The sequence below is a fragment of the Convolutriloba macropyga genome, chromosome 12, assembly GCF_964194025.1.
Source record: "Convolutriloba macropyga chromosome 12, txConMacr16.3, whole genome shotgun sequence".
NCBI lineage: Eukaryota > Metazoa > Xenacoelomorpha > Acoela > Convolutidae > Convolutriloba > Convolutriloba macropyga.
Window position 1 is genome coordinate 6,252,578 of NC_134479.1, and position 26,391 is coordinate 6,278,968.

General features: G+C 36.2%; 1 protein-coding gene across 1 annotated transcript in view; it reads right to left on the minus strand.

The window, feature by feature from the left end:
- Positions 1-26,391, minus strand: part of LOC142350821 (succinate dehydrogenase [ubiquinone] flavoprotein subunit, mitochondrial-like) — an 80,725-nt gene that overhangs the window by 11,814 nt on the left and 42,520 nt on the right. Inside the window, exons 8-9 of the mRNA XM_075402780.1 lie at positions 24,952-25,152; positions 12,098-12,259 (exon numbers count right to left, since the gene is read on the minus strand). Coding sequence (XP_075258895.1) covers positions 12,098-12,259; positions 24,952-25,152 — 363 coding nt within the window. The remainder of the gene's footprint in view (positions 1-12,097; positions 12,260-24,951; positions 25,153-26,391) is intronic.

The window sequence follows — 26,391 nt, forward strand, 5'->3', positions numbered from 1 at the left end:
ATCCGAATGATTTTTCCTTTGACAGAATCTACAGAACAATCAGAGTTCAGGATAGCAGTAACCTGGCTGGGCTTTTAAAAAACAGATGCAAAAAAGACAAAAATTGGATAAACATAGCTGTCAGACTACCGGAATACCTACGAAACAAACGTGCGAGCCGTAAAATATAGATGGAACCAGATACATAAATGAGTTAGAAAAAGCTAGCATGGCCACCCAATAAACTTTAATCCAAAACTCCAATTCAATCATTGAGAACATTTTGGGTGCAAAAAGTAATGCAGAGGTTCGAACTTCAATCCCCAGCCTAAGATACACTTAATAAACATAATCTTACATTCGATTTTGTTGTAGCAACAGACAATTTACAAGTGCACGCAATTTAGGCTTCGCAAATAATTTAGGTCACGCAAAAAGCAAGACTCAAGCATTAAAAAGTGACCAAAAGGTGAAGCGATAGAATGTTATAGAACAAATGTAATACGAAAAGTATGATCAGACGACAAAACAAAAGAAAACCAAGAGCACCACAACATAGCTCCGCTCAGCTTGCAGCTTCGAATTTATAAACATAGCCGTAGATTGCCGGAGAATAACCGCCGTTAACCGGCTTGAGATTGGGATTGAAACAGAAAAATAAGAGACAGAAATTAACCGAAATTTTCTACGTTTCAAATTTATTTGGTGTGCCAATTCGGCATATTAGGTTAGATTCTAAAACTACACTCAATTCAGCTTTTAAACTGCACGCTATTAAGCATAATACTAATGCCAGCTAGCAATCGCGTTAATGAACTTTGATAACGTCATGCAATATGACTTATTGACCGGGCTTTATATGCTTATCCTGTTTCTTTTGATTTTGCTCTTTTGACTTTGAACGTATTCACTACATTGCATAATTCAATGTGTGAAAGATATTAAAATCTATTCAGTGGAAACAGTGAGTGAATTAAGTCAGAAGTGAAGCGTGAAAATCGTGACTTATGTAAACGAAAAACGTGATCAAAAGACAAAGCAAATTTAAAAAATGAGAGCGCCTAAACAATATCCGTCGAGAGGCTGACAGTGGCTATTAATAATAAAAATGAGCAAAAACTAATTAGACGTTGTTAAAGAGCAACTACTCTTAGATAAGAATGAGCAACAAATTATATAAAGTTCTTCAAGCTCTTTATGTTGTTGTCCGCTAAAAAATTTTGAGCGGCTATAACATAACCATAAACCGAGTTGCGAGCTCTACAGAATTCCATATTCCAACAATTACAAAAAGTAGAAGGCATTCTCGCTGAAAAAGACTGTTTGGACTTTGAACACCTTCAATTAGGACCTAATTAACGAAAAATTCAAGCGTAGAAACAATTCTTGCTAGAAAATGGCCTCCATTGATTCTCATAACACCGATTGCGATTCAAGGAGCGAGAAAAAATGCGGAAAATGACTTGTTCGTTTTTAATTGTTCTTCACTACTGATTCTGTTCAATTTAGATTGCGTTGCACAGCAACTTCTGTTTGAAAGAATTTTGAGCAGAATGAGCGAAGAATAAAACGATCCTAGAGACGCTAAAACGATTTCACGCAAAATGAAAAAGCGGCAAAATGAAATAAAGCGAAACAAATTGTTGTTCGAGAAAAAAATAGAAGCGCTATAAGAGCCGACTGATAGGATGAGTGCGGCTATTAAAAAAGGATAACAAATAGAAAAAATTCGCCACAAATCGTGTCAGCATTTTCAGGAAGAGAATTTCTCAACTTTCCCACCTATTTTAGCAAACTTAGCACTTCTGAGATCATACAAAACAATTTCGGGCTTCCTATTAAACGTGATGCCTTATTGGTGTCTCATTGATGTCTCATTAAACGTGGGGGGGGGGGGGGCTTTACCCGTTTATCCCATTTTTAAAGAAAGTCCATTAAAAAACTCAGTGAACACAAATTTTTATTAAAACAGCAGGACCAGTCCTGAATCACAATTGAAAGAACTGAAATAACTACTAACCTGCTAATCAACATTTCCATAAAAAACCTTTACTTACGAGCACAGCATAGCCCCAAACAACGTCAGAGCAAAAAATAGTCCTACTAGTGTTGAAATTTTTTTCAGTTGTTGAGGTGGAGATCATTAAAACAGATGACTATATAATAAAACGTCTGAGCACTTCTAAAAACTTAACGCCAAAGAGCTCAAATTCTAATTTAACTACGCTAACACAAAAAACATACCCGGCAGATTGCCGGAAAATAGCCGCCGTTGATTCCAATAAGCATGGTTGGGATTGAAAGAATAGAAGGTATTGAAAAAAAAAATTTTTGTACAAAAACATTTTTTAAGTCCGATTTATTTTGATGGCATTTCGTAATTGAACATACTTCTGTTTCTTAGAGAGAGGCTACAGGGTTACTATCAATACCAATAAGCATTAGAGATGGTAACTAAGAATTATAGGAACGACGTTCAAATAGCGGGCATATAAAATTGGGCTTTAAGGGTTTATCCCGTTTCTATTTCTTACTTCAATTTCTTATACTGACTCTGTTCATTTTGCATTGCTTTGCTGAGCAACTGATGTTCAAAATCAATATTAGCAGAATGAGAGAAGAGAGAAACTAGGGGCAAAATGGTAAAGCGGAAAATAGTTCGACGAAAAAAAATAGAAAAATAGGAGCGCTATAATAGCCGGCTGAGAAGATGAGGGCGGCTATTAATCAAGCAAACAAAGGATTTAAGGAACAAACTCAGTCAGAAACAAATGGCGTTTATGTATGAAAACTTCTAGTTGCAAAACTACATCAAATGAAACAAATCTTGTGGCAATAGTAGTCTGACGAAAAACGTTATTATTGAGCTTATATGAAAAGTAGGAGCAGAACCAATGATTCGATTTTGCTATTTGGATGTCCAGTATGGCCTGCGATTACTAAAGACATAAATTGAGACGCCGAAAAATATCAACTTCGGGCAAAACTAAAAATTTCAGAAAAATTTTGTGATAGCACTTAATATGTCGTCATTAACAACACATAATGGACCCGTCATTACTGAGACTAAGTGGTGATAAGACAAGCGAAACACAACCAAGAAGGGGAAAACCAAAACGGAATTTTTTTTCGAAGACATTTAAAAACTGCTCATTTGAGATTTAACATGCAACTAAGCTCGATTAGAACAGCAGCATCTCTTTTAATAGCATTCGCGGACAATCAGAATAAAATACCTCTAAAGTATAGTCGGTAAACTACCAGAAAACAGTCGCAGTTGACCCTCTTGACGCAATTCGGTATTGAAACAAAAAGGAGATGAAAATCTTTCCAAAGCTTTAAAAAATTCCAATTCAGAAAAACTTCAAAAACATTAGTGAGCAGTTTACGTCACATTCTCAATTCAGCGCCTGAAGGCAATAAAACTCAAAACTAATGCCAGCTACTAACCGCTCTAATATTTTTAATAACCGCTCTAACCACTTTGACCTAATGACCCGTCTTTATTTGTTTAGCCATTTTCTTTTTATTTTGTCCTCAACTTTGACCGTATTCACTACATTGCGTAATGCGGTGACCGATAGAATTTAAAATCTCATCAGTTGACACTAACAGTGAGGTCAGTTAGGTGTCTAACTTGAATGAAAGTCGACAAAAAACTTCAATGTGAACGGAAGGTGAAACGAACTAAAAAAATCTAACCTGGACAAATCAGGTCAACTCCTGAATTACAAACTAAAAAATTGGGTTACCTAATGACCTGACAAACAAAACTCATGAGCCTATGTGGGCAAAAATGAACTAAATAATTCGTGGATTTTAGCATTTCAAGAATCACTAAAAAAAACAAAACTATGGAAAAATTAACTCTCCGAATCCCTATAAAGAGTACTTGAAACAACAAAATTATGGGAATCAATGACAGACGAAGCAAAAAGGAGGCAACGGCTAAAGAAACAATCAAAAACAAAAAATCATGATCTTTGGAAGTTGAGTAGCGTGCATGTAGAGAACCGCATAATCACATCGCGTAATCCTTAACCACAGCATATTACAAAATTTGAAAACATAAAAAAATACATTTTAACAGTACAAATGGCAAAAAAATGGACACTAGAACTGCAAATGAAAGCAAGATTAACAAATACACAAATAACACAAGAACAAAACCCAAACATACCCGGCAGATTGCCTGAAAACAGCCGCCGTTGATTCCCATAACTCTATTGGGATTGAAAGAAAAGAAGATATCAACAAAAATTAATTTTTGTACAAAAACATTTTTATGTGCGATTTATTTTGATGTCATTTCGTAGTTGAACATACTCCTGTCTCTCAGTGAGAGGCTATAGGGTCTAGTAAGAATACCAATAAGCATTATAGATAGCAAGTAAAACTTATGAGAACAAAGTTCAAGTACCGGGCATCTAAAAATGGGCTTTATGGGTTTATCCCGTTTCTATTTCTGACCTTGATTTTTTTATACTGACTCTCTTCATTTTGAATGGCTTTGCTGAGCAGCTGCTGTTTAAAAGGACTTTGCGCAGAAAGACAGAAGAGTGAAACTAGCCTAGAGAAGTCAAAAAGATTTCACGCAAAATGTCGAAAAAGCGGCAAAAAGGTAAAGCAAAAAAAAGTTCGACGAAGAGAAAAAAATAGGAGCGCTATAATTGCCGGAAAATAGCCGCCGTTGATTCCAATAAGCATGGTTGGGATTGAAAGAATAGAAGGTATTGAAAAAAAAGATTTTTGTACAAAAACATTTTTTAAATCCGATTTATTTTGCTGGTATTTCGTAATTGAACATACTTCTGTTTCTTAGAGAGGCTACAGGGTTACTATCAATACCAATAAGCATAAGAGATGGTAACTAAGACTTATAGGAACGACGTTCAAATAGCGGGCATCTAAAATTAGGCTTTATGGGTTTATCCCGTTTCTATTTCTGACTTCAATTTCTTATACTGACTCTGTTCATTTTGAATTGCTTTGCTGAGCAACTGATGTACAAAATCACTATTAGCAGAATGAGAGAAGAGAGAAACAAGCCTAAAGAAACCAAAAAGATTTCACGCAAAATGTCGAAAAAGGGGCAAAATGGTAAAGCGGAAAAAAATTCGACGAAGTAAAAAAAATAGAAAAAGAGCAGCGCTATAATAGCCGGCTGAGAAGATGAGGGCGGCTATTAATCAAGCAAACAAAGGATTTAAGGAACAAGCTCAGTCAGAAACAAATGGCGCTTATGTATGAAAACTTCTAGTTGCAAAACTACATCAAATGAAACAAATCTTGTGGCAATAGTAGGCTGAAGAAATCCGTTATTATTGAGCTTATATGAAAAGTAGGAGCAGAACCAAAGATTCGATTTTGGTATTTGGATGTCCAGTATGGCCTGCGATTACTAAAGACATATATTGAGACACCGAAAAATATCAACTTCGGGCAAAACTGAAAATTTCAAAAATTTTATGATAGCATTTAATATGTCGTCATTAACAACACATAATGGACCCGTCATTACTGAGACTAAGTGGCGATAAGACAAGCGAAACACAACAAAGAAGGGGAAAACGAAAACTGAACTTTTTTTCGAAGACATTTAAAAACTGCTCAATTGAGATTTCAAATGCAACTAAGTTCGATTAGAACAGTAGCATCTCTTTTAATAGCATTCCCGGAGAATCAGAATAAAATACCTCTAAAGTATAGTCGGTAAACTACCAGAAAACAGTCGCAGTTGACCCTCTTGATGCATTTCGGTATTGAAACAAAAGGGAGATGAAAATCTTTCCAAAGCTTTAAAAAATTCCAATTCAGAAAAACTTTAAAAACATTAGTGAGCAGTTTAAGCCACTTTCTCAATTCAGCGCCTGAAGGCTATGAAGCTCAAAACAAATGCCAGCGACTACTCACTCTAATATTTTTGATAACCACTCTAACCACTTTGACCTAATGACCCGGCTTTATTTGTTTAGCCATTTTCTTTTTATTTTGTCCTCAACTTTGACGGTATTCACTACATTGCGTAATGCGGAGACTGATAGAATTTAAAATCCAATCAGTTGACACTAACAGTGAGGTCAGTTAGGTGTCTAATTTGAAAGTCGAAAAAAAGTTCAATGTGAACGGAAGGTGAAACGAACTGAAACGAAAAAAATACATTTTAACAGTTCAAATGGCAAAAAATGGACACTAGAATTGCAAATGAAAGCAAGATTAACAAATACACAAATAACACAAGAAAAAACCCAAACATACCCGGCAGAATGCCGGAAAATAGCCGCCGTTGATTCCCATTACTCTATTGGGATTGAAAGAAGGCCAGCGACTACTCACTCTAATATTTTTGATAACCGCTCTAACCACTTTGACCTAATGACCCGGCTTTATTTGTTTAGCCATTTTCTTTTTATTTTGTCCTCAACTTTGACGGTATTCACTACATTGCGTAATGCGGAGACTGATAGAATTTAAAATCCAATCAGTTGACACTAACAGTGAGGTCAGTTAGGTGTCTAACTTGAAAGTCGAAAAAAAGTTCAATGTGAACGGAAGGTGAAACGAACTGAAACGAAAAAAATACATTTTAACAGTTCAAATGGCAAAAAATGGACACTAGAATTGCAAATGAAAGCAAGATTAACAAATACACAAATAACACAAGAAAAAAACCCAAATATACCCGGCAGAATGCCGGAAAATAGCCGCCGTTGATTCCCATTGCTCTATTGGGATTGAAAGAATAGAAGATATCAACAAAAATTAATTTTTGTACAAAAACATTTTTATGTGCGATTTATTTTGAGGTCATTTCGTAGTTGAACATACTCCTGTCTCTCAGTGAGAGGCTACATGGTCTAGTAAGAATACCACTAAGCATTATAGATAGCAGGTAAAACTGAGAACAAAGTTCAAGTACCGGGGATCTAAAAATGGGCTTTATGGGTTTATCCCGTTTCTATTTCTGACCTTAATTTTTTTATACTGACTCTCTTCATTTTGAATGGCTTTGCTGAGCAGCTGCTGTTTAAAAGGACTTTGAGCAGAAAGACAGAAGAGTGAAACTAGCCTAGAGAAGACAAAAAGATTTTACGCAAAATGTCGAAAAAGCGGCAAAAAGGTAAAGCGAAAAAAAAGTTCGACGAAGAGAAAAAAATAAGAGCGCTGTAATAGCCGGCTGAGAAGATGAGGGCGGCTATAAATGAAATTGTTAGCTCAAATTTAGAGCCGCTTAACTAACGAAAATTCCACCGCATTAGAAGGCCAAGTAGAACTTATTTCTCAGACTAAGCGATAAAACCACAAAACAAAAACATGCATGTTCAAAAAAACAACCTTCAATTTCTGAAAAGAAGAGTCAAAATGATTAACACAACTGCCATGAACTCGTACGACTAATAAGGTTCACCTAAGCGCTATAATAGCCGACTGATAGGATGAGGGCGGCTATTAAAAAAGGATAACAAATACAAAAAATTTGCCACAAATCGTGTCAGCATTTTCAGTAAGAGAATTTCTCCACGTTCTCACCTATTTTAGCAAACTTAACACTTCTGAGATCATACAAAACAATTTCTGGCTTCCTATTAAACGTGATGCCTTTGATTGGGGGGGGGGGGCTGTACCCGTTTATCCCATTTTTAAAGAAAGGCCATTAAAAAAACTCAGTAAACACACATTTTATTAAAACAGCAGGACCAGTCCTGAATCACAATTGAAAGAACTGAAATAACTACTAACCTGATAATCAACATTTCCATAAAAAGCCTTTAATTACGAGCACAGCATAGCCCCAAAAAAACATCAGAGCAAAAATCGTCTTAATAGTGTTGAAATTTTTTTCAGCTTTGAGGTGGAGGTCATTAAAACAGATGGCTATATAATAAAACGTCTGAGCACTTCTAAAAATTTAACGTCAAAGAGCTCAAATTCTAATTTAACTACGCTGACACAAAAAAATTAAGCAAACAAAGTATTTAAGGAACAGTCTCAGTCAGAAACAAATGGCGTTTATGTATGAAAACTGCTAGTTGCAAAACTACATCAAAATAAACAAATCTTGAGGCAATAGTATGCTGACGAAATCCGTTATTATTGAGCTTATATGAAAAGTAGGAGCAGAACCAAAGGACTGAAACACAAAGAGAAAGGCGTAAAAACCAACTCAAACACAACTGAAAACGTTCTTAAGATTCGATTTTGCTATTTGGATGTCCAGTATGGCCTGCGATTACTGATGACATATATTGAGACTCGGGCATCAACTACGAAAAATATCAACTTTGGGCAAAACTGAAAATTTCTGAAAAATTTTACGATAGCACTTAATATGTCGTCATTAACAACACATAATGGACCCGTCATTACTGAGACTAAGTGGTGATAAGACAAGCGAAACACAACAAAGAAGGGGAAAACCAAAACTGAACTTTTTTCGAAGACATTTAAAAACTGCTCAATTGAGATTTAAAATGCAACTAAGCTCGATCAGAACAGTAGCATCTCTTTTAATAGCATTCGCGGAAAACCTCTAAAGTATAGTAGGTAAACTACCAGAAAACAATCGCAGTTGACCCTCTTGACGCATTTCGGTATTGAAACAGAAAACGGAGATGAAAATTTTTCCAAAGCTTTAAAAAATTCCAATTCAGAAAAAGTTTAAAAACATTAGTGAGCAGTACAAGTCACATTCTCAATTCAGCGTCTGAAGGCTATAAAGCTCAAAACAAATGCCAGCGACTAACCACTCTAATATTTTTGATAACCGCTCTAACCACTTTGACCTAATGACCCCCCTTTATTTGTTCAGCCATTTTCTTTTATTTTGCCCTTAACTTTGACCGTATTCACTACATTGCGTAATGCGGTGACTGATAGAATTTAAAATCCAATCAGCTGCCACTAACAGTGAGGTCAGTTAGGTGTCTAACTTGAAAGTCGAAAAAAAACTTCAAAATGAACGGAAGGTGAAAAGAACTAAAAAAACCTAACCTGGACAAATCAGGTCAACTCCTGAATTACAAACTAAAACAAACCCGGCAGATTGGGATTGCCGCCGTTGATTCCAAAAAGCATGATTGGGATTGAAATAACAGAAGATATTAAAAAAAAAAGATTTTTGTGCAAAAACATTTTTTTAAGTCCGATTTATTTTGATGGCAATTCGTGGTTGAACATACTTCTGTTTTAGAGAGAGGCTACAGGGGCTACTATCAATACCAATAAGCATTAGAGATGGTAACTAAGACTTATAGGAACGACGTTCAATTAGCGGGCATCTAAAATTGGGCTTTATGGGTTTATCCCGTTTCTACTTCTGACTTCAATTTTTTATACTGACTCTGTCCATTTTGAATTGCTTTGCTGAGCAACTGATGTTCAAAATCACTTTTAGCAGAATGAGAGAAGAGAGAAACTAGCTTAGAGAAGTCAAACAGATTTCACGCAAAATGTTGAAAAGGCGGCAAAATGAGGTAAAGCGAAACATTTTTTTATTCGACGAAGTAAAAAAAAATAGGAGCGCTATAATAGCCGGCTGAGAAGATGAGGGCGGCTATTAAAAATTGGGTTACCTAATGACCTGACAAACAAAACTCATGAGCCTATGTGGGCAAAAATGAACTAAATAATTCGTGGATTTTAGCATTTCAAGAATCACTAAAAAAACAAAACTATGGAAAAATTAACTCTCCGAATCCTTATAAAGAGTACTTGAAACAACAAAATTATGGGAATCAATGACAGACGAAGCAAAAAGGAGGCAACGGCTAAAGAAACAATCAAAAACAAAAAATCATGATCTTTGGAAGTTGAGTAGCGTGCATTTAGAGAACCGCATAATCACATCGCGTAATCCTTAACCACAGCATATTACAAAATTTGAAAAGATAAAAATAATACATTTTAACAGTTCAAATGGCAAAAAATGGACACTAGAACTGCAAATGAAAGCAAGATTAACAAATACATATATAACACAAGAACAAAACCCAAACATACCCGGCAGATTGCCGGAAAATACCCGCCGTTGATTCCCATAACTCTATTGGGATTGAAAGAAAAAAAATATCAACAAAAATTGATTTTTGTACAAAAAATTTTCAAGTGCGATTTATTTTGATGTCATTTCGTAGTTGAACATACTCCTGTCTCTCAGTGAGAGGCTACATTGTCTAGTAAGAATACCAATAAGCATTATAGATAGCAGGTAAAACTGAGAACAAAGTTCAAGTACCGGGGATCTAAAAATGGGCTTTATGGGTTTATCCCATTTCTATTTCTGACCTTAATTTTTTTATACTGACTCTCTTCATTTTGAATGGCTTTGCTGAGCAGCTGCTGTTTAAAAGGACTTTGAGCAGAAAGACAGAAGAGTGAAACTAGCCTAGAGAAGTCAAAAAGATTTCACGCAAAATGTCGAAAAAGCGGCAAAAAGGTAAAGCGAAAAAAAAGTTCGACGAAGAGAAAAAAATAAGAGCGCTATAATAGCCAGCTGAGAAGATGAGGGCGGCTATAAATGAAATTGTGAGCTCAAATTTAGAGCCGCTTAATTAACGAAAATTCCACCGTATTAGAAGGCCAAGTAGAACTTATTTCTCAGACTAAGCGATAAAACCACAAAACAAAAACATGCATGTTCAAAAAATCAACCTTCAATTTTTGAAAAGAAGAGTCAAAATGATTAACACAACTGCCATGAACTCATACGACTAATAAGGTTCACCTATTCTTCGTTGGAAACCGATGAAGGTTGTCAAAAATGAGATCATTAGTCAGACAGTAATATCTGCAACAAATGCTTTCTTAGTGCAACAAATGCTAACATAAATTCACTTAGATTTTTTTAACGATTAGCATATAAGTCATAGAAAGCAATAATATGAACTATTAGTTCGATTGACTCAAGCATCTTTAGCAAAAGATGAGACCTGTTGTTAATGAGACTGAGATATAACAAAAAACCACTCGCAAAATTGAAAAAGTCGATAAAGTCTCTTGAAAACCATTGATACCAATGTCATAGAAAACATTAGCTTCGAAATGAATTACTTAAAACGCAAAAAAGCATTCCCTATAAAAAACCTATGAGATGTGTCCCTAATTAGATTAAATGATTAAATTGGATTCAATGATAACAAAACAAACACCTAATTTTTTTTTGAATTGAGAACAAATATTGTCGAAGTAATGAAAACTATATTAGCCATGAGATCCAACAAATAACTAGGTTAATTTATGCATCAAACGCAACTAATGAGATCTGCCCTTATTAAGAGGAAAAAAATCGCTTTCGAAAACCAAAATTTTGTTCACATACCAATTTCTCACTCCAATTTAAAGATTTGCAAAAAACCCCGCCTCGGGCATTCTAGCTCTTTCCCACCTTTCACTACTCCGTAATTCAAATGACCACTCTAATTTGACTTCTCACTTACTTGAAAAAGTCAAAAAGAAGTTCGAACAGATCTTAAAGACAGTACGCAACTTTGGATTATAAATAGGAGGGCGCCTGAATAATGGCCGTCGAGAGTCTGACGGCGGCTATCAAACAAGTCGCGAAAACTCTCTCAAAAACTGCAAGTTTGTTCAGAGGCAATTTCCCATTTCACTTTAAAAGCAGATTGAAAAAATGTTCACGGATTAAAACTACTCAATTTCCTGCTACCTTTACTACAACAACGTGACTAAATCGCCACTCTAATTTGACTTCTTATTGACAAGAAAGAGTTAAAAAGTGTGAACATATCAGATATTACGATCTTAACGAAATCTTAATGAAACGCTAGATCTATTCAAATGACTATTTCTCGAAAACAATTCTGGAACTATAGCATCTATAGCAATTAAAATAGGAAATCAAATTGACTAGAATACATGCTTTCAAACGTTATTCAAACAACAGTGCAATTGATATGGACAGTTCTGATTTTTTAAAATAGTGAACTGCGTCAATTAACGCACGAAAAAAAATTAGTTCAGAAACCGTACATTTCTGAATGGCCGCGATTAAGTTCACACACAAATCAATAAGCTATGTGTGTGTGTGAAAGTTTCGTGAGTGCTTGCGCGCGGGGGGGGGGGGGGGGGGGGGTGTTCTGATTGTGGTGAGGAGTAACACCTGGGAAGTCATCTCTGGCATGTGCTCCTCTGGACTCTTTCCTGGCCTCGGCTGACACAAGTGTCTGTGCTGACAGGAGCATGAGGTTCTGCAGCTCCAAAGTCTCCACCAGATCAGTGTTCCAGATGATTCCCCTGTCAAACACCTTTAAATCCTTCAGGCCTGCAATACACACAACAGCATAAACATACCCGGCAGATTGCCGGAAAATAGCCGCCGTTGATTCCAATAAGCATGATTGGGATTGAAATAACAGAAGATACTGAAAAAAAAAGATTTTTGTACAAAAAATTTTTTAAGTCCGATTTATTTTGATGGCATTTCGTAGTTCAACATACTTCTGTTTCTTAGAGAGAGGCTACAGGGGCTACTATCAATAACAATAAGCATTAGAGAGAAGTAACTAATACTTATAGGAACGACGTTCAAATAGCGGGCATCTAAAATTGGGCTTTATGGGTTTATCCCGTTTCTATTTCTGACTTCAATTTTTTATACTGACTCTGTTCATTTTGAATTGCTTTGCTGAGCAACTGATGTTCAAATTCACTTTTAGCAGAATGAGAGAAGAGAGAAACTAGCCTAGAGAAGTCAAAAAGATTTCACGCAAAATGTTGAAAAGGCGGCAAAATGAGGTAAAGCGAAACATTTTTTTATTCGACGAAGTAAAAAAAAAAATAGGAGCGCTATAATAGCCGGCTGAGAAGATGAGGGCGGCTATTAACAAAGTATAAAGAGGCCTTTTTGAGGTATTTAAGATATTAACAATAATAATGATTAATTTTAAGGATGTTTTGAACTTTTTTCAGTGCAATTTATTGCAGTTGCACGTGTGAAGTTAAAAGGTCAGCTGAAGTTAAAAACATAGCCGGCAAAATGCCGGAAAATAGCCGCCCTTGACGCGCTTGATGCACAGCGGGATTGAATAAGAAAAAGAAAAAAGATACCCGGCAGATTGCCGGAAAATAGCCGCCGTTGATTCCAATAAGCATGATTAGGATTGAAAGAAGAGAAGATATTAAAAAGATTTTTTGTACAAAAACATTTTTTAAGTCCGATATTTTTTGTGATGGCAATTCGTAGTTGAACAAACTTCTGTTTCTTAGAGAGAGGCTACAGGGTTACTATCAATACCAATAAGCATTAGAGATGGTAACTAAGACTTATAGGAACGATGTTCAAATAGCGGGCATCTAAAATTGGGCTTTATGGGTTATCCCGTTTCTACTTCTGACTTCAATTTTTTATACTGACTCAGTTCAATTTGAATTGCTTTGCTGAGCAACTGATGTTCAAAATCACTTTTAGCAGAATGAGAGAAGAGAGAAACTAGCTTAGAGAAGTCAAACAGATTTCACGCAAAATGTTGAAAAAGCGGCAAAATGAGGTACAGCGAAACTTTTTTATTCGACGAAGTAAAAAACATAGCAGGACAAGTCCTGACGTACAATTCAAATAATTTTCATTCACTAAACAGAAAAACTAGACCAGGAATGGACTATGAGTGAATTGAGAAAACCATTTTTGAAAAAATCAGATAAAAAAAAATAGAAAATCAATGTCAAAATGCCTCATGTGAATAAAAAAACCACTAGCAAGAAATGAAAATTCAATTCAAACAATAAATTAGGCCTAAAATGAGCTGTGAATGGATTGGGAAAACCATTTAGAAAAAAATCCGATCCAAAAAATCGAAAAAACAGTGAAAATCAGAGTGCAATTGGCGCATGTGAACAAAAAACCACTACCGAGAAATCGAATTTTTGTTCAAACACCATTTTCTCACTCTACTTTAAAATTAGAACGAAAAAATTCACGCCGCAAAACCACTCGCTTTTTCGCTCCATTTCCTGTTTCGGCGTGACCAAAATCACCACTCCAATTTGACTTCAAAAATCATGAAAATGTGTGAACAGATCTTAAAAAAAAACAGCGCCCCAATACAATTCAAATTCTTTGAATTGTAAAAAATAGGAGCGCTATAATAGCCGGCTGAGAAGATGAGGGCGGCTATTAACAAGACAACTCGACCGAATTTTTTCTGTTTTCTTTTCAGTGTCAAAAAGTGTTCTAATTTGGCGTGCAGTTTCAGTTGGATTCTTAATTCAGCTTCTAAATTGAAAGCTAAACATAACCGGCAGATTGTTGACGGCAAATAGCCGCCGTTCATTCCCATAACCAGGATTGGGATTGACAGAAGACAAAAAACGAAGAGAAAGGAATAAAAAAATGATGCTTGAAACAATTTTAAAGTGCTGATGTCAATTTTAAAGTGCTGATGACTATTTTGATGTCAATTTGGAGCTGAACATACTCTTTTTCGCAGTGAGACGACAAATGGGCTAATATCTATACCAAAATGGATTACAGATGGTAACTAAGAACAAAGTTCGAGTTACGGGCATCTAAAATTGGGCTATATGGGTTTATCCCGTTTCTATTTCTGATTTCGTTTTTTGATACTTTGTTCATTTTGGATTGCTTTGCTGAGCAACTGCTGTCTAAAAACACTTTAGCAGAATGAGAGAAGAGTGAAACTAGCCTAGAGAAGTCAAAGATTTCACGCAAAATGTTGAAAAAGCAGTGAACAAAGGTAAAGCCAACTAGGTAAAATTTTAGTACGACGAAAAAAACAGCAGGACAAGTCCTGACGTATAATTCAAAGAGTTTTCATTGATCAAACGAAAAACAAAACCTAGAACGGACTAACAGTGAATTGGGAAAATCATTTCTAAAATCGGATGAATAAGGTCAAAAAAATCAAGAAAATCAATGTCAAAATGCCGCATGTGAAAAAAAAACCACTAGCCAGAAATGGAATTTTGGTTCGAACAAAAAACTAGGCCTGGAAGCAACTATGAATCAATTGGGAAAACCATCTGAAAAAACATCCGATCCAAAAAACTAAAAACGGTAAAAATCGAAGTAAAATTGCCGCATGTGAACAAAAAATCACTAGCGAGAAAGCCATTTTTTGTTCAAACACCGTTTTCTCACTCCACTTCAAAATTAGAGCAAAAAATTCACGCCGCAAAACCACTCGCTTTTTCGCTCCATTTCCTGTTTCAGCGTGACCAAAAACATACCCGGCAGATTGCCGGAAAATAGCCACCGTTGATTCCAATAAGCATGATTGGGATTGAAAGAATAGAAGATATTGAAAAAAAAAAGATTTTTGTACAAAAAAATTTTTTAAGTCCGTTTTTATTTTGATGGCAAAAAACATTTATTTTCATGGCATTTCGTAGTTTAACATAACGTACTTCTTTTTCTTAGAAAGAGGCTACAGGGGCTACTATTAATACCAATAAGCATTAGAGATGGTAACTAAGACTTATAGGAACGACGTTCAAATAGCGGGCATCTAAAATTGGGCTTTAAGGGTTTATCCCGTTTCTATTTTTGACTTAAATTTTTTACACTGACTCTGTTCATTTTGAATTGCTTTGCTGAGCAACTGATGTTCAAAATCACTTTTTAGCAGAATGAGAGAAGAGAGAAACTAGCCTAGAGAAGTCAAAAAGATTTCACGCAAAATGTTGAAAAAATGGCAAAATGAGGTAAAGCGAAACATTTGTTCAACGAAGTAAAAAAATAGGAGCACTATAATAGCCGGCTGAGAAGATGAGGCCGGCTATTAATCACTACTCGAGAAATTAGAGTGGAAAAATTTCACGCCGCAAAAACCACTCGCTTTTTCGCTCCACTTCCTGTTTCGGCGTGACCAAAATCACTACTCCAATTTGACTTCAAAAATCATCAAATATGTGTGAACAGATCCTAAAAAAAGACAGCGCCCCAATACAATTCAAATTCTTTGAATTGTTAAAAACATAGCCGCAAAAGTCCTGACGTACAATTCAAAGAATTTTCATTAACTAAACAAATACTAGACCTAAAACGGACTAATGGTGAATTGGGAAAACATTTTCCAAAAACATCAGGTCAAAAAAATTTGAAACCGTAAAGCAATATCAAAATGTCGCATGTGAACAGAAAACCACTGGCGAGAATGAGAAATTTGGTTCAAACAAAAAAACGGCCTAGAATGAACTATGAATGGATTGAAAAAACCATTTAGAAAAAAAACCGTTCCGAAAAATCAAAAAGAAACAGTAAAAATCAAAGTGAAATGGCCGGATGTGAACAAAAAACCACTAGCGAGAAAGCAAATTTTTGTTCAAACACGTTTTCTCACTCTACTTTAAATTTAGAGCGAAAAAATCTCACGCCGCAAAAACACTCGCTTCTTTGCTCCCTTTCCTATTTCAGTGTGACCAAAATCACTACTCGAATCTGACTTCAAAAATCATGAAAATGTGTCAACAAATCTTTAAAAAAAGACAACGCCCCAATACGATTCAAATTCTTCGAATTGTAAAAAAGGAGAGCGCCTAAATAATAGCCGTCTAGAGGCTGACGGCGGCGATCAAAAATATAGAAGTAATCTAACATATTTATCCTTTCATTGAAGTCTTTTTGTTACCTTATGGAGTGGACTCTAATTGAAGATAAACAACTATCGATGACAACCGGGTGATACCTAATTAAAATCCACCCCACCCGACTACCTCTGTCACCGTGTTTTATCAAACTCGAACGCAAATGGTCGAGGAAAAAATTAAAGGTTTTATTGATCCAGTATGAAGAAAATATATCACGGCACCAGATCACTCAAGGAATAAACGATTAGAGACATCACATCACTAACCACAATCAAAAACAGTTTTTCATCAATAACTAATCTGCAAATCAACGATGTGGAATCTCGCTTCCACGCTCCAAAAAAAACATAGCCAGCATATTGCCGGAAAATAGCCGCGATAGACGCTTCAGGCCTTGCATGGATTTGAAGCAACTAAAAAAGATAGACAGATTCACCACCAGTCCTTTAATAGACCATTAGACCTTTTGCGTTAGATCCGGTCTGTCATTTTTATGAGACACATACACTCTATAAGGAAAAAACCCTAAGGAAGCTTTTTCAAAATTAATATTCGAAACCATAAACTCAAGACTCTCGTACTCAAGAATTAAGGAAAATACGTTTGGCAATACTTAGATGCACACTATTGATCTTTAACTAGTAAATTGTCAAAGTTCATTAAGTGATTTCACAAGTCATTTTTTAAGTGAGGTAAGTTCCCAGTAACTTCAACACTCTAAGTACTTGAAGGATTACTAAACACGGCTAAGGGCAATAATGAAACTTGATGCCCGATGAGCTTTACCTGTTAATCCCGTTTTGAATGCTCAAAGTCATGAAAAGTCATGAAAGTCATGGTAAGACGAAACAAAGATCTGTTAGACGACAAAATTAGGAACGCAATAATAGCCGCCTGGAATTTCTGACGCGGCTATTAAACAATACATCTGAAAAAAAAACGACAAAAAGCAAGAAAAAATCCAACACTGAGGTATAATCCTGTAAGTTTTTTTTTTGCAACAAGTAAATTAAAATTATAACCATACGGTTAAATATACTTGAAACAGAAATACTTCAAATCATTCAAACAAAAAAAGTAATAAAAATCAACAAATTTCTTAAATCACATTATAAAATTTTCTTCCGATTGTTCTCTTCCTAAAAAACATAGCCGGCAGATTGCCGGAAAATAGCCGCGATAGACGCTTTTGGCGTTACATGAATTGAAACAACTATAGAAATAAAATAGACAGATCGACCACCAGTCCCTTAATAGACCACTAGACTTTTTGGGTTAGCTTTACTGTCATTTTTATGAGACACATAAGCTCTATAAGGAGAAAGCCCTAATAGGGCTTTTCAAAATTAGGATCTTTTCCGTTTGTGCCCCCTCAGCTTAGTGGGCGCATATTATTTGCACCCCCAAGATGCACGTGCAATATTTGGGGGTGGGGGGCACAAACGGAAAAGATCCCAAAATTAATATTCGAAATCAAAAACTCAAGACTCTAATATTCAAGAATTAGGGCATATGTTTGACACTACTTAGATGCACACTATTGACCTTTAATAAGTAAATGTTCACAAAGTTTAAAGTTTCATAAGTGAGCTCAGAAGTCATTTTTTTTAGGGAGGTAAGTCATTGAAAAATTCAATTCCAAGAAGTCACGGTAAGACGAAACAAAGATCTGTTAGACGACAAAATTCGGAACGCAATAATAGCCGCCTGGAATTTCTGACGCGGCTATTAAACAATACATCTGAAAAAAACAACAAAAAAGCAAGAAAAAATCCAACACTGAGGTATAATCCTGCAAGTTTTTTTTGCAACAAGTAAATTAAAATTATAACCATACGGTTTAATATACTTGAAACAGAAATACTTCAAATCATTCAAACAAAAAAGTAATAAACATCAACAATTGTCTTAATTCACATTATAAAACTTTCTTCCGATTGTTTTCTTCCTAAAAAACATAGCCGGCAGATAGCCGGAAAATAGCCGCGATAGACGCTTGTGGCGTTACATGAATTGAAACAACTATAGAAATAAAATATACAGATCGACCACCAGTCCTTTAACAGACCACTAGACTTTTTGGGTTAGCTTCGGCCTGTCATTTTTTTGAGACACATAAGCTCTATAAGGAGAAAGACCTAACAGGGCTTTTCAAAATTAGGATCTTTTCCTTTTGTGCCCCATCAGCTTAGTGGGCGCATATTATTTGCACCCAGAATATGCACGTGCAATATTTGGGGGTGGGGGGCACAAAGGGAAAAGATCCCAAAATTAATATTCGAAATCAAAAACTCAAGACTCTAATATTCCAGAATTAGGGCATATGTTTGACACTACTTAGATGCACACTATTGACCTTTAATAAGTAAATGTTCATAAAATTTAAAGTTTTATAAGTGAGCTCAGAAGTCATTTTTTTGAGTGAGGTAAGTCATTGAAAATGTCAATTCCAAGAAGTCACGGTAAGACGAAACAAAAAAAATCTGTTAGACGAAGCAAAAAAAATAGGAGCGCTATAATAGCCGCCTAGAATTGAGGACGCAGCTATTTAAAAAAAATAACTTTTAAAAGCTCCTACGTTTCTATTCAAAGGAATTCTTTCATGTTGTGAGAGCAAGAAATCGTTCAACGTTTTCTTAAAAACGTTTCCATTTTTTTGGCAACGGAAGCCACTGTGATAACTTATTCCATTTTTGTACGCATTGAAGAACGATCCAATTCATTCCAAAGCTGGGTTTAGCATTCTGTCTAATTTTGAATTGTCTCGTTCGAGTATTCTGATGAAGAATCAGATACCCGTGAAAATTTTCAGAATTTTTTGGCCTGCCAATATAATGAAAACTGATTAGCGACATTTTTGCTATTATTAGCTCAGCTGGTAGGGTCTTTGTCTGGATTAGCAGATCTCTCGCTTTGTCATACCTTTTGCGTAGAAAGCACACCTTTATACCCCCAGTAAATCTGTCGGTTAAGGCGTTTTAGGTTTTTTGCAGATAAATTTTGAAAAAATATTGCCGAAAATGATAAGTGTGAACGCACAAGTGATTTTAGAAGAAGAATGCACGCGTTCAGGGGAATTTGATGTCTTATTAAATAAATTGATCTTATAGCATGAGCCATGTTTTTTAAGGTTTTATTCAGCTGCTCGTCGAAACTAAGATTCCTGTCAATTTGAATACCAAGATATCTGTAACTTTTTTCTGTTGTGAGAACTTCGTTTCTGTAAAAAATAGATCCGAAATCACAATTATCTCGCGAGAAAAATATCAAATCGGTTTTGTTTGTATTCAAGGTTAGTTTGTTCTTCTCTGTCCACAACAGACAATACTTGTGTCATCTGCGAACTGAATTACTTTTTCCGTTTTGTTTATTAGATGAGAAATCGTCCATATATAAAAGCAAAATGAGCGGTCCTAAAACAGTTCCTTGTGGTACACCGTGATTCACAATTTCACAATCAGAGAACATGCCATTAAGTTTTACCTTTTGTCTGCGGTTGGCAAGAAATGAAAACAGTAATTCTTTTGCTTCCTGGGAGAACCTATACATCTCAATTTTTTTAAGGAAAATCTAATGCGAAATAGAATTAAACGCTTTTGCAAGATCTAGAAAATTAGCAACAGTTTCTTTGCTTTGATCTAAATTAGATGAAACTGTTTCAACCAGTTCTAAAACTGCATCTGTAGCTGACTTTTTTTTCTGTTAAACTCTTTTGGGGAGACAATTTCGTGGTGTGGAGGGTAGTTCTTAATCCTAAAGTTAGACTCTCTCACACTCACACCCGCCTCCTCTCTTCTTTACCCACGCGACGAACACTCCCCTTGTCCGTGCTCCTCGACCTGGGTATATTTCACTAACATTGTCTGCAATCCTAATGGCTGTTACTGAAGAGCGGGGTCATATACCCAGGTCGAGGAGCACGGACAAGGTGAGAGGAGGCGGGTGTGAGTGTGAGAGGGTCTAACTTTAGGATTAAGAACCACCCTCTACAACACAAAATTGTCTCCCCAAAACAGTTCAACTGAGTTGTATACTTAGAGACTAGTAAGACGTAAGGCTCTAAGAGCTGCACAATCTTCCTCTGGGCTTGATATGCAATACCGTTATTGACCAAAAGCTAAAAGTGTCAGACAAAATCGGTCATGCGAAAATGCATTCAAAAACATAAACCGACAAATGTCGGAAGAATTGCTCTTGAAAGACAGGCGAGGCAATGTAATTCATGGTCTTTAGTCTAGATCAATTATTCTTTATGGGTGCAAAAAACTTTGACCCCACCGGGATTTGAACAACTGACCTCTCGCTCCATGGCCACCTGCACTAACCACTGCGCTACGAGGCACTTACTTTTTCTATGCTGCAACCGATTTTATATTAGCAACTTCGGAGCACTAGAGATCACTCAAAAATGAATTTCTTTATGGGTGCAAAAAACTTTGACCCCACCGGGATTTGAACAACTGACCTCTCGCTCCATGGCCACCTGCACTAACCACTGCGCTACGAGGCACTTACTTTTTCTATGCTGCAACCGATTTTATATTAGCAACTTCGGAGCACTAGAGATCACTCAAAAATGATGACCGAAAGCGTGAAAAAGTCACTTGAGAAGTCAACGAATGTTAAAAAAAGCGCAAAATTGTCAAGCAAAAAATTTGCATTAAAAAGACACACACGTTTACAAACAGAACAGAACTAATTAAATTGCTGCACACGTGTTAGAGAGCAATTAAAAATTCAAACATTAACCAACTAACGTCGGAAAAATTGCTCTCCAACAACAAGCGGGGCCCAAATTTTTTTTTATGAGTGCAAAAACATCAGTCCAAGGTAGGGTTCGAACCCTGACCTCCTGAGTCCAATTCCTTCACCTCGACAGAGGCATCAACCATTCAGCTATCGGGGCCTTGTAATCGCCCCTCTAAGAATCGGTTTTATTTCAACAACAAACCTTAGTTCGTTTATTTCGAAATGAGACTACATGAAAAGATAGCCGGCAGATTGCCGGAAACTAGCCGCCGTTGAAGCGCTTGACCCATCCGTTGAGAGGCTGACGGTGGTTATTGAAAAGACTAATATAATAGCTACAAATTTCATTTGAGAGGGATTAAATACAGTAAAAAATCTGATGCAAAATCACAAAGCTGAGTTGAGAAAAATTAGCACAAACATCAACCGACAAATGTCGGAAGAATTGCTGTTGAACGACAGGCGAGTCAATTTAATTCATGGTCTTTAGTCTAGATCAATTTTTCTTCATGGGTGCAAAAAACTTCAACCCCACCGGGATTCGAACCACTGACCTCTCGATCCATGGCGACCCTCGCTAACCACTGCGCTATGAGTCACTTAATTTTGCTATGCTGCAACCGATTTTATATTAGCAACTTTGGAGCACAAGAGATCACTCAAAAATGATGAACGAAAGCGTGAAAAAGTCACTTGAGAAGTCAAAGAATGTTCTAGAAGAAAAGCGCAAAATTGTCAAGCGAAAAAATTGCATAAAAAAAGACACGTTTACAATAAACTAGCAGGTCCGTAAAGGCTATTTGAATGCATCTTATCTTGAAACCTCAATAATTAATATTCTCATTGAAAAATTATTCGTGATAACTGGTGCACATGAAATCGCTTCAATGAATTTTTTGTCAAAATTAGATTGGACACACCAACAAAAAATGAAGAGATCCAAATATGTCAAAGAAAAGTTTTATGCGATTTAGGAGTCATAGACGTTCTCACCGAGCACTAAAAAAATCAGATAGAGTGAGGTATAAAGAGGGACAGAAGGAGATCGATAGCAGCAGAAATATACGAACCGGAGAGCAAATAGATTTAAAAATACGAAAAAAACCGAAAAGACAGAACAAAAGAAGTTTGAAAGCACAGAAGGAAAACAGCCAAAAAAACAAGAGTCTGGGAGAAAGCCAACGGCAGTGAAAAGCGAAAAAAGGAATTAACGAGAAAAGAGAAGGTAAAATCAAAAAATCGATGAGACAGGAAAGAACAGAAAGAATACAATACATCAAAAACCATAAGAACATCATGACCCCACCGTAAGAAAAACATTCGGAAACAAAAAATTGAATCAAAAACAGACAAAAAGAAAAGAAGAAGTTAGTAAACAACGAAGAAAAGAAAAAGAAAGAGAAAGGAGGAGAAAAAAGAGCGAGAGAACGAACGCAAGAAAAAACAAAAGCAATAGAATGAAGGCAAATGGGACAGCAAACAGAAAGAAGCCGCGAAATCATGAGAGAGAGAGAGAAAGTAGAAGAACAGCAAGATAGTGAGTAAGCGCAAAAAGCAAAAACTTTTGAGTGCAAAGAGAAAATATCACAGAGAAAACACTTGAAGAGCAGAGAAAATAGAGGACCTCACAAAAGAAAAAAAGAGAGATAGAGAAAAAACTGAAGAGGTAGAGATGCAACAGTTCAAAAGAGAAGAGAAAACGGATCCTGGGTGAAACAACGAATTCCAATTCTCAAAATAATGATTAATGTGCTAATGAGAAGACGATGGATGTGCCCAATAAGAGGAATGTGCTGATAAAAACGAATCGCTGGAAAGCCTTCGCGAAAGCTTTTAAGAAGTCAACAAACACAGAACTGAGTTAAAGGGGTGGCTAATGCCACTAACAAAATTTTCTTCGAAAAACTTAAAGAAGGAAAATCATATACCTATCATGTTTTGTATGCAATAGTTTATTTGTAACAGCCCTTAAGACGAAAAATTCCTCTACTAAGTGCTAAAAAATTTTTATTGATTTCAAGACCTCAGTTTTGTCATATATAATTTTTGCCACCTTACTTTGATTTTGCATCGGCACCTTTTGGGTCTTTTGCGCTTCACAAATTTTGTTCGCTGAATTCTTATGTATTAAAAAATTTTGTACAGTGAAACTTTGACAAAACAAATTTCCATCATTCACCTTTTAATCTTTGACGTTTTCGGTGAGTGACTTTTTGTTCTCAAATTTTCAAGACAGCTTTTTTCATCAACAACAATTTTTCTACAATGAACTACGAAAAACAATACCATAAACGCTCTTTGTTGACACAATTCTGATGGTTTACTTTTTCAGTATCAAAAGCTTTTCGGTCACGGAACGTTTTCTGGAGAAGTGTTTGGTCACGAACCACTTTTCTTAACAACAAATCGGCCAATGATTTTTTTCGGCATTATTGTTTTCGTTTAAGGAAACAACGATTATTTTCCTTTTCTTTAACAACGAAATTGCGGCAAAAGGCGTTTTCGCAAAGCATTTTTCGGTAGATGACACGGCCCTTTAGCAACATTTGGGTCAATGACCTTTTGGCAACACTTTTCGGTCAATGACCTTTTTTTAACATTTTTCGGTCAATGACCTTAGAAACATTAATCAGTCAATGACCTTAAATCACACTTTTTCGGTCATTATCCCCAATTAAGCAACCGCATAACCGTGCTCTTCAGTAGTATTGTTAAAACATGCTGCTCAGTGATGCCTCTAAAACATGCCGCCTTAAGTGTTCACGCTATTAATAAATAGATGCTATGAACTGCGTTCAAGAGCAATTAAAAAGTTGCCGCCAAACTCTAATTTTTGAATACACAACCTGAAAAGGGCGATAACTTTTTTTTGTACTTTCAATCTTCGAAATCAAGAGACGGGGTTCTGGGACCACAAAATTACAAAATATAGCCGGCAGATTGCCGGAATAGCTACGAAAGAATAGACTTGCGTGCCGCATAAAACAGATAGAAACAGATAGATCTAAATTGAAAAAAAATCGACGCCGCTCATAAAGCTAGATAAAAAACGTTTAGCGATAAATTAATAAAGCTTGTTGAAATTCATTCCTCAGAAGCCTTTTATTAGGGACCTGTACTGCAAAAATGTGTTCCTTTGACCTTAAACTACTTCAAAATAAACTTAAAGTGCAAGTTTTAAAGTTCAAAAGTCATTTTATTGAGTGAGGTAAGTCACGTATGATCAAAATCTAATCACGCAAATGCCTTAAATATTTTTTCTAGAGAGATTGAGAAATGACGTCACGCGCGCAAACACTGTTAGTGAGAGGAAGAAGTCATTCTGAAAATTTGACTAGAAATTGCCGCATGTGAACAAAAACCACTAGCGAGAAAGCAAATTTTTGTTGAAACACCGTTTTCTCACTCTACTTTAAAATTAGAGAGAAAAAATATCACGCCGCAAAACCACTCGCTTTATTGCTCCACTTCCTGTTTCGACGTGACCAAAGTCACTACTCCAAGTTGACTTCAAAATAATGAAAATGTGTGAACAGATCTTAAAAAAAGACAGCGCCCCAATACAATTCAATTTCTTTGAATTGTATAAAACCAAGAGCAGCGCAATATAGCTCCGCTCAGCTTACAGCTTCACAGCTATAAAAAACTAAAAACTGAAACCTTCATAGCACTGTTGTATCTTGGTGACGCCCTCTTCCAGTGTCTGTTGAGTCCTGAAGACAGCCCCGTGATTCTGCATCACTTTCTGCATCTCAGCTCTCAACACGCTAGTGGGTGTGGACCCATTCGAGTGTCTGATCTTGTCCACATTGGCCACACTGGCATCGCCCGCATTCTGATCAAAGTCCGGCACAGTGTCTCCTGCAAAACAAACTCAAACTCAGAATAACACTAAGAAGCCAAATAGCTATACACAGCTATTGCCCTCAAACGACTGGCGAGCGGTTGGCTTCGGTAAGCCAGCTGGGGGGGGGGGGGGGGGGGGGGTGCCCGGAGTATGTTTGGGGGGGTGGGGGTAGGGTTGCGAAGGATAGATGAGAGGGGGTTCAAATCGAGAGGTGGAGGAGCGTGGACCATGAGAAGTCAAATGGGTCAGACCCGAAAGAGGGTCAGGCAAAAAATCGCATTTAAAGAGCACAGGACTGATATAAATGCTACAAACTTCGTTTGAGAGCTATTGACAGTAGATGACAAACATTTTAGACAAAACATAAAGCAAAAAAGCTTGAGAAATCCGTGAAAAAAACGTCGCTCGTGTAGGAAAATTTTATCCGCACCTACCTTTATGCGGACTTTTCAAAAGGAGATACGAACAGAATAGCTACTCCTCTTGTCTCCGCTCATCGAATTTCTCAACCACAACTATTTTAAAAACTTTATTCATTCCGTCAATTTTCGTTCACCCATCAGAAAACAAATCTTTAAACAAGCCATCTAACAAAAATTAGTATCTTTAGGCAGAATGCACCAAAGCAGAGATAACTGTTAAGTAATTAAAACAAAAAAAATCAAATACTTCGGTTCAGTGCAAGAACAAACATACCCGGCAGATTGCCGGAAAATAGCCGCCGTTGATTCCAATAAGCATGATTGGGATTGAAATAACAGAAGATATTGAAAAAGAAAGATTTTTGGACAAAAACATTTTTTTAAGTCCGATTTATTTTGAAGGCATTTCGTAGTTGAACATACTTCTGTTTCTTAGAGAGAGGCTACAGGGGCTCCTATCAATAACAATAAGCATTAGAGATGGTAAATAAGACTTATAGGAACGACGTTCAAATAGCGGTCATCTAAAATTGGGCTTTATGGGTTTATCCCGTTTCTACTTCTGACTTCAATTTTTTATACTGACTCTGTTCATTTTGAATTGCTTTGCTGCGCAACTGATGTTCAAAATCACTTTTAGCAGAATGAGAGAAGAGAGAAACTAGCCTAGAGAAGTCAAAAAGATTTCACGCAAAATGTTGAAAAGGCGGCAAAATGAGGTAAAGCGAAACATTTTTTTATTCGACGAAGTAAAAAAAAAAAAAATAGGAGCGCTATAATAGCCGGCTGAATAGATGAGGGCGGCTATTAAAAATAAAAAAAATCAATTCA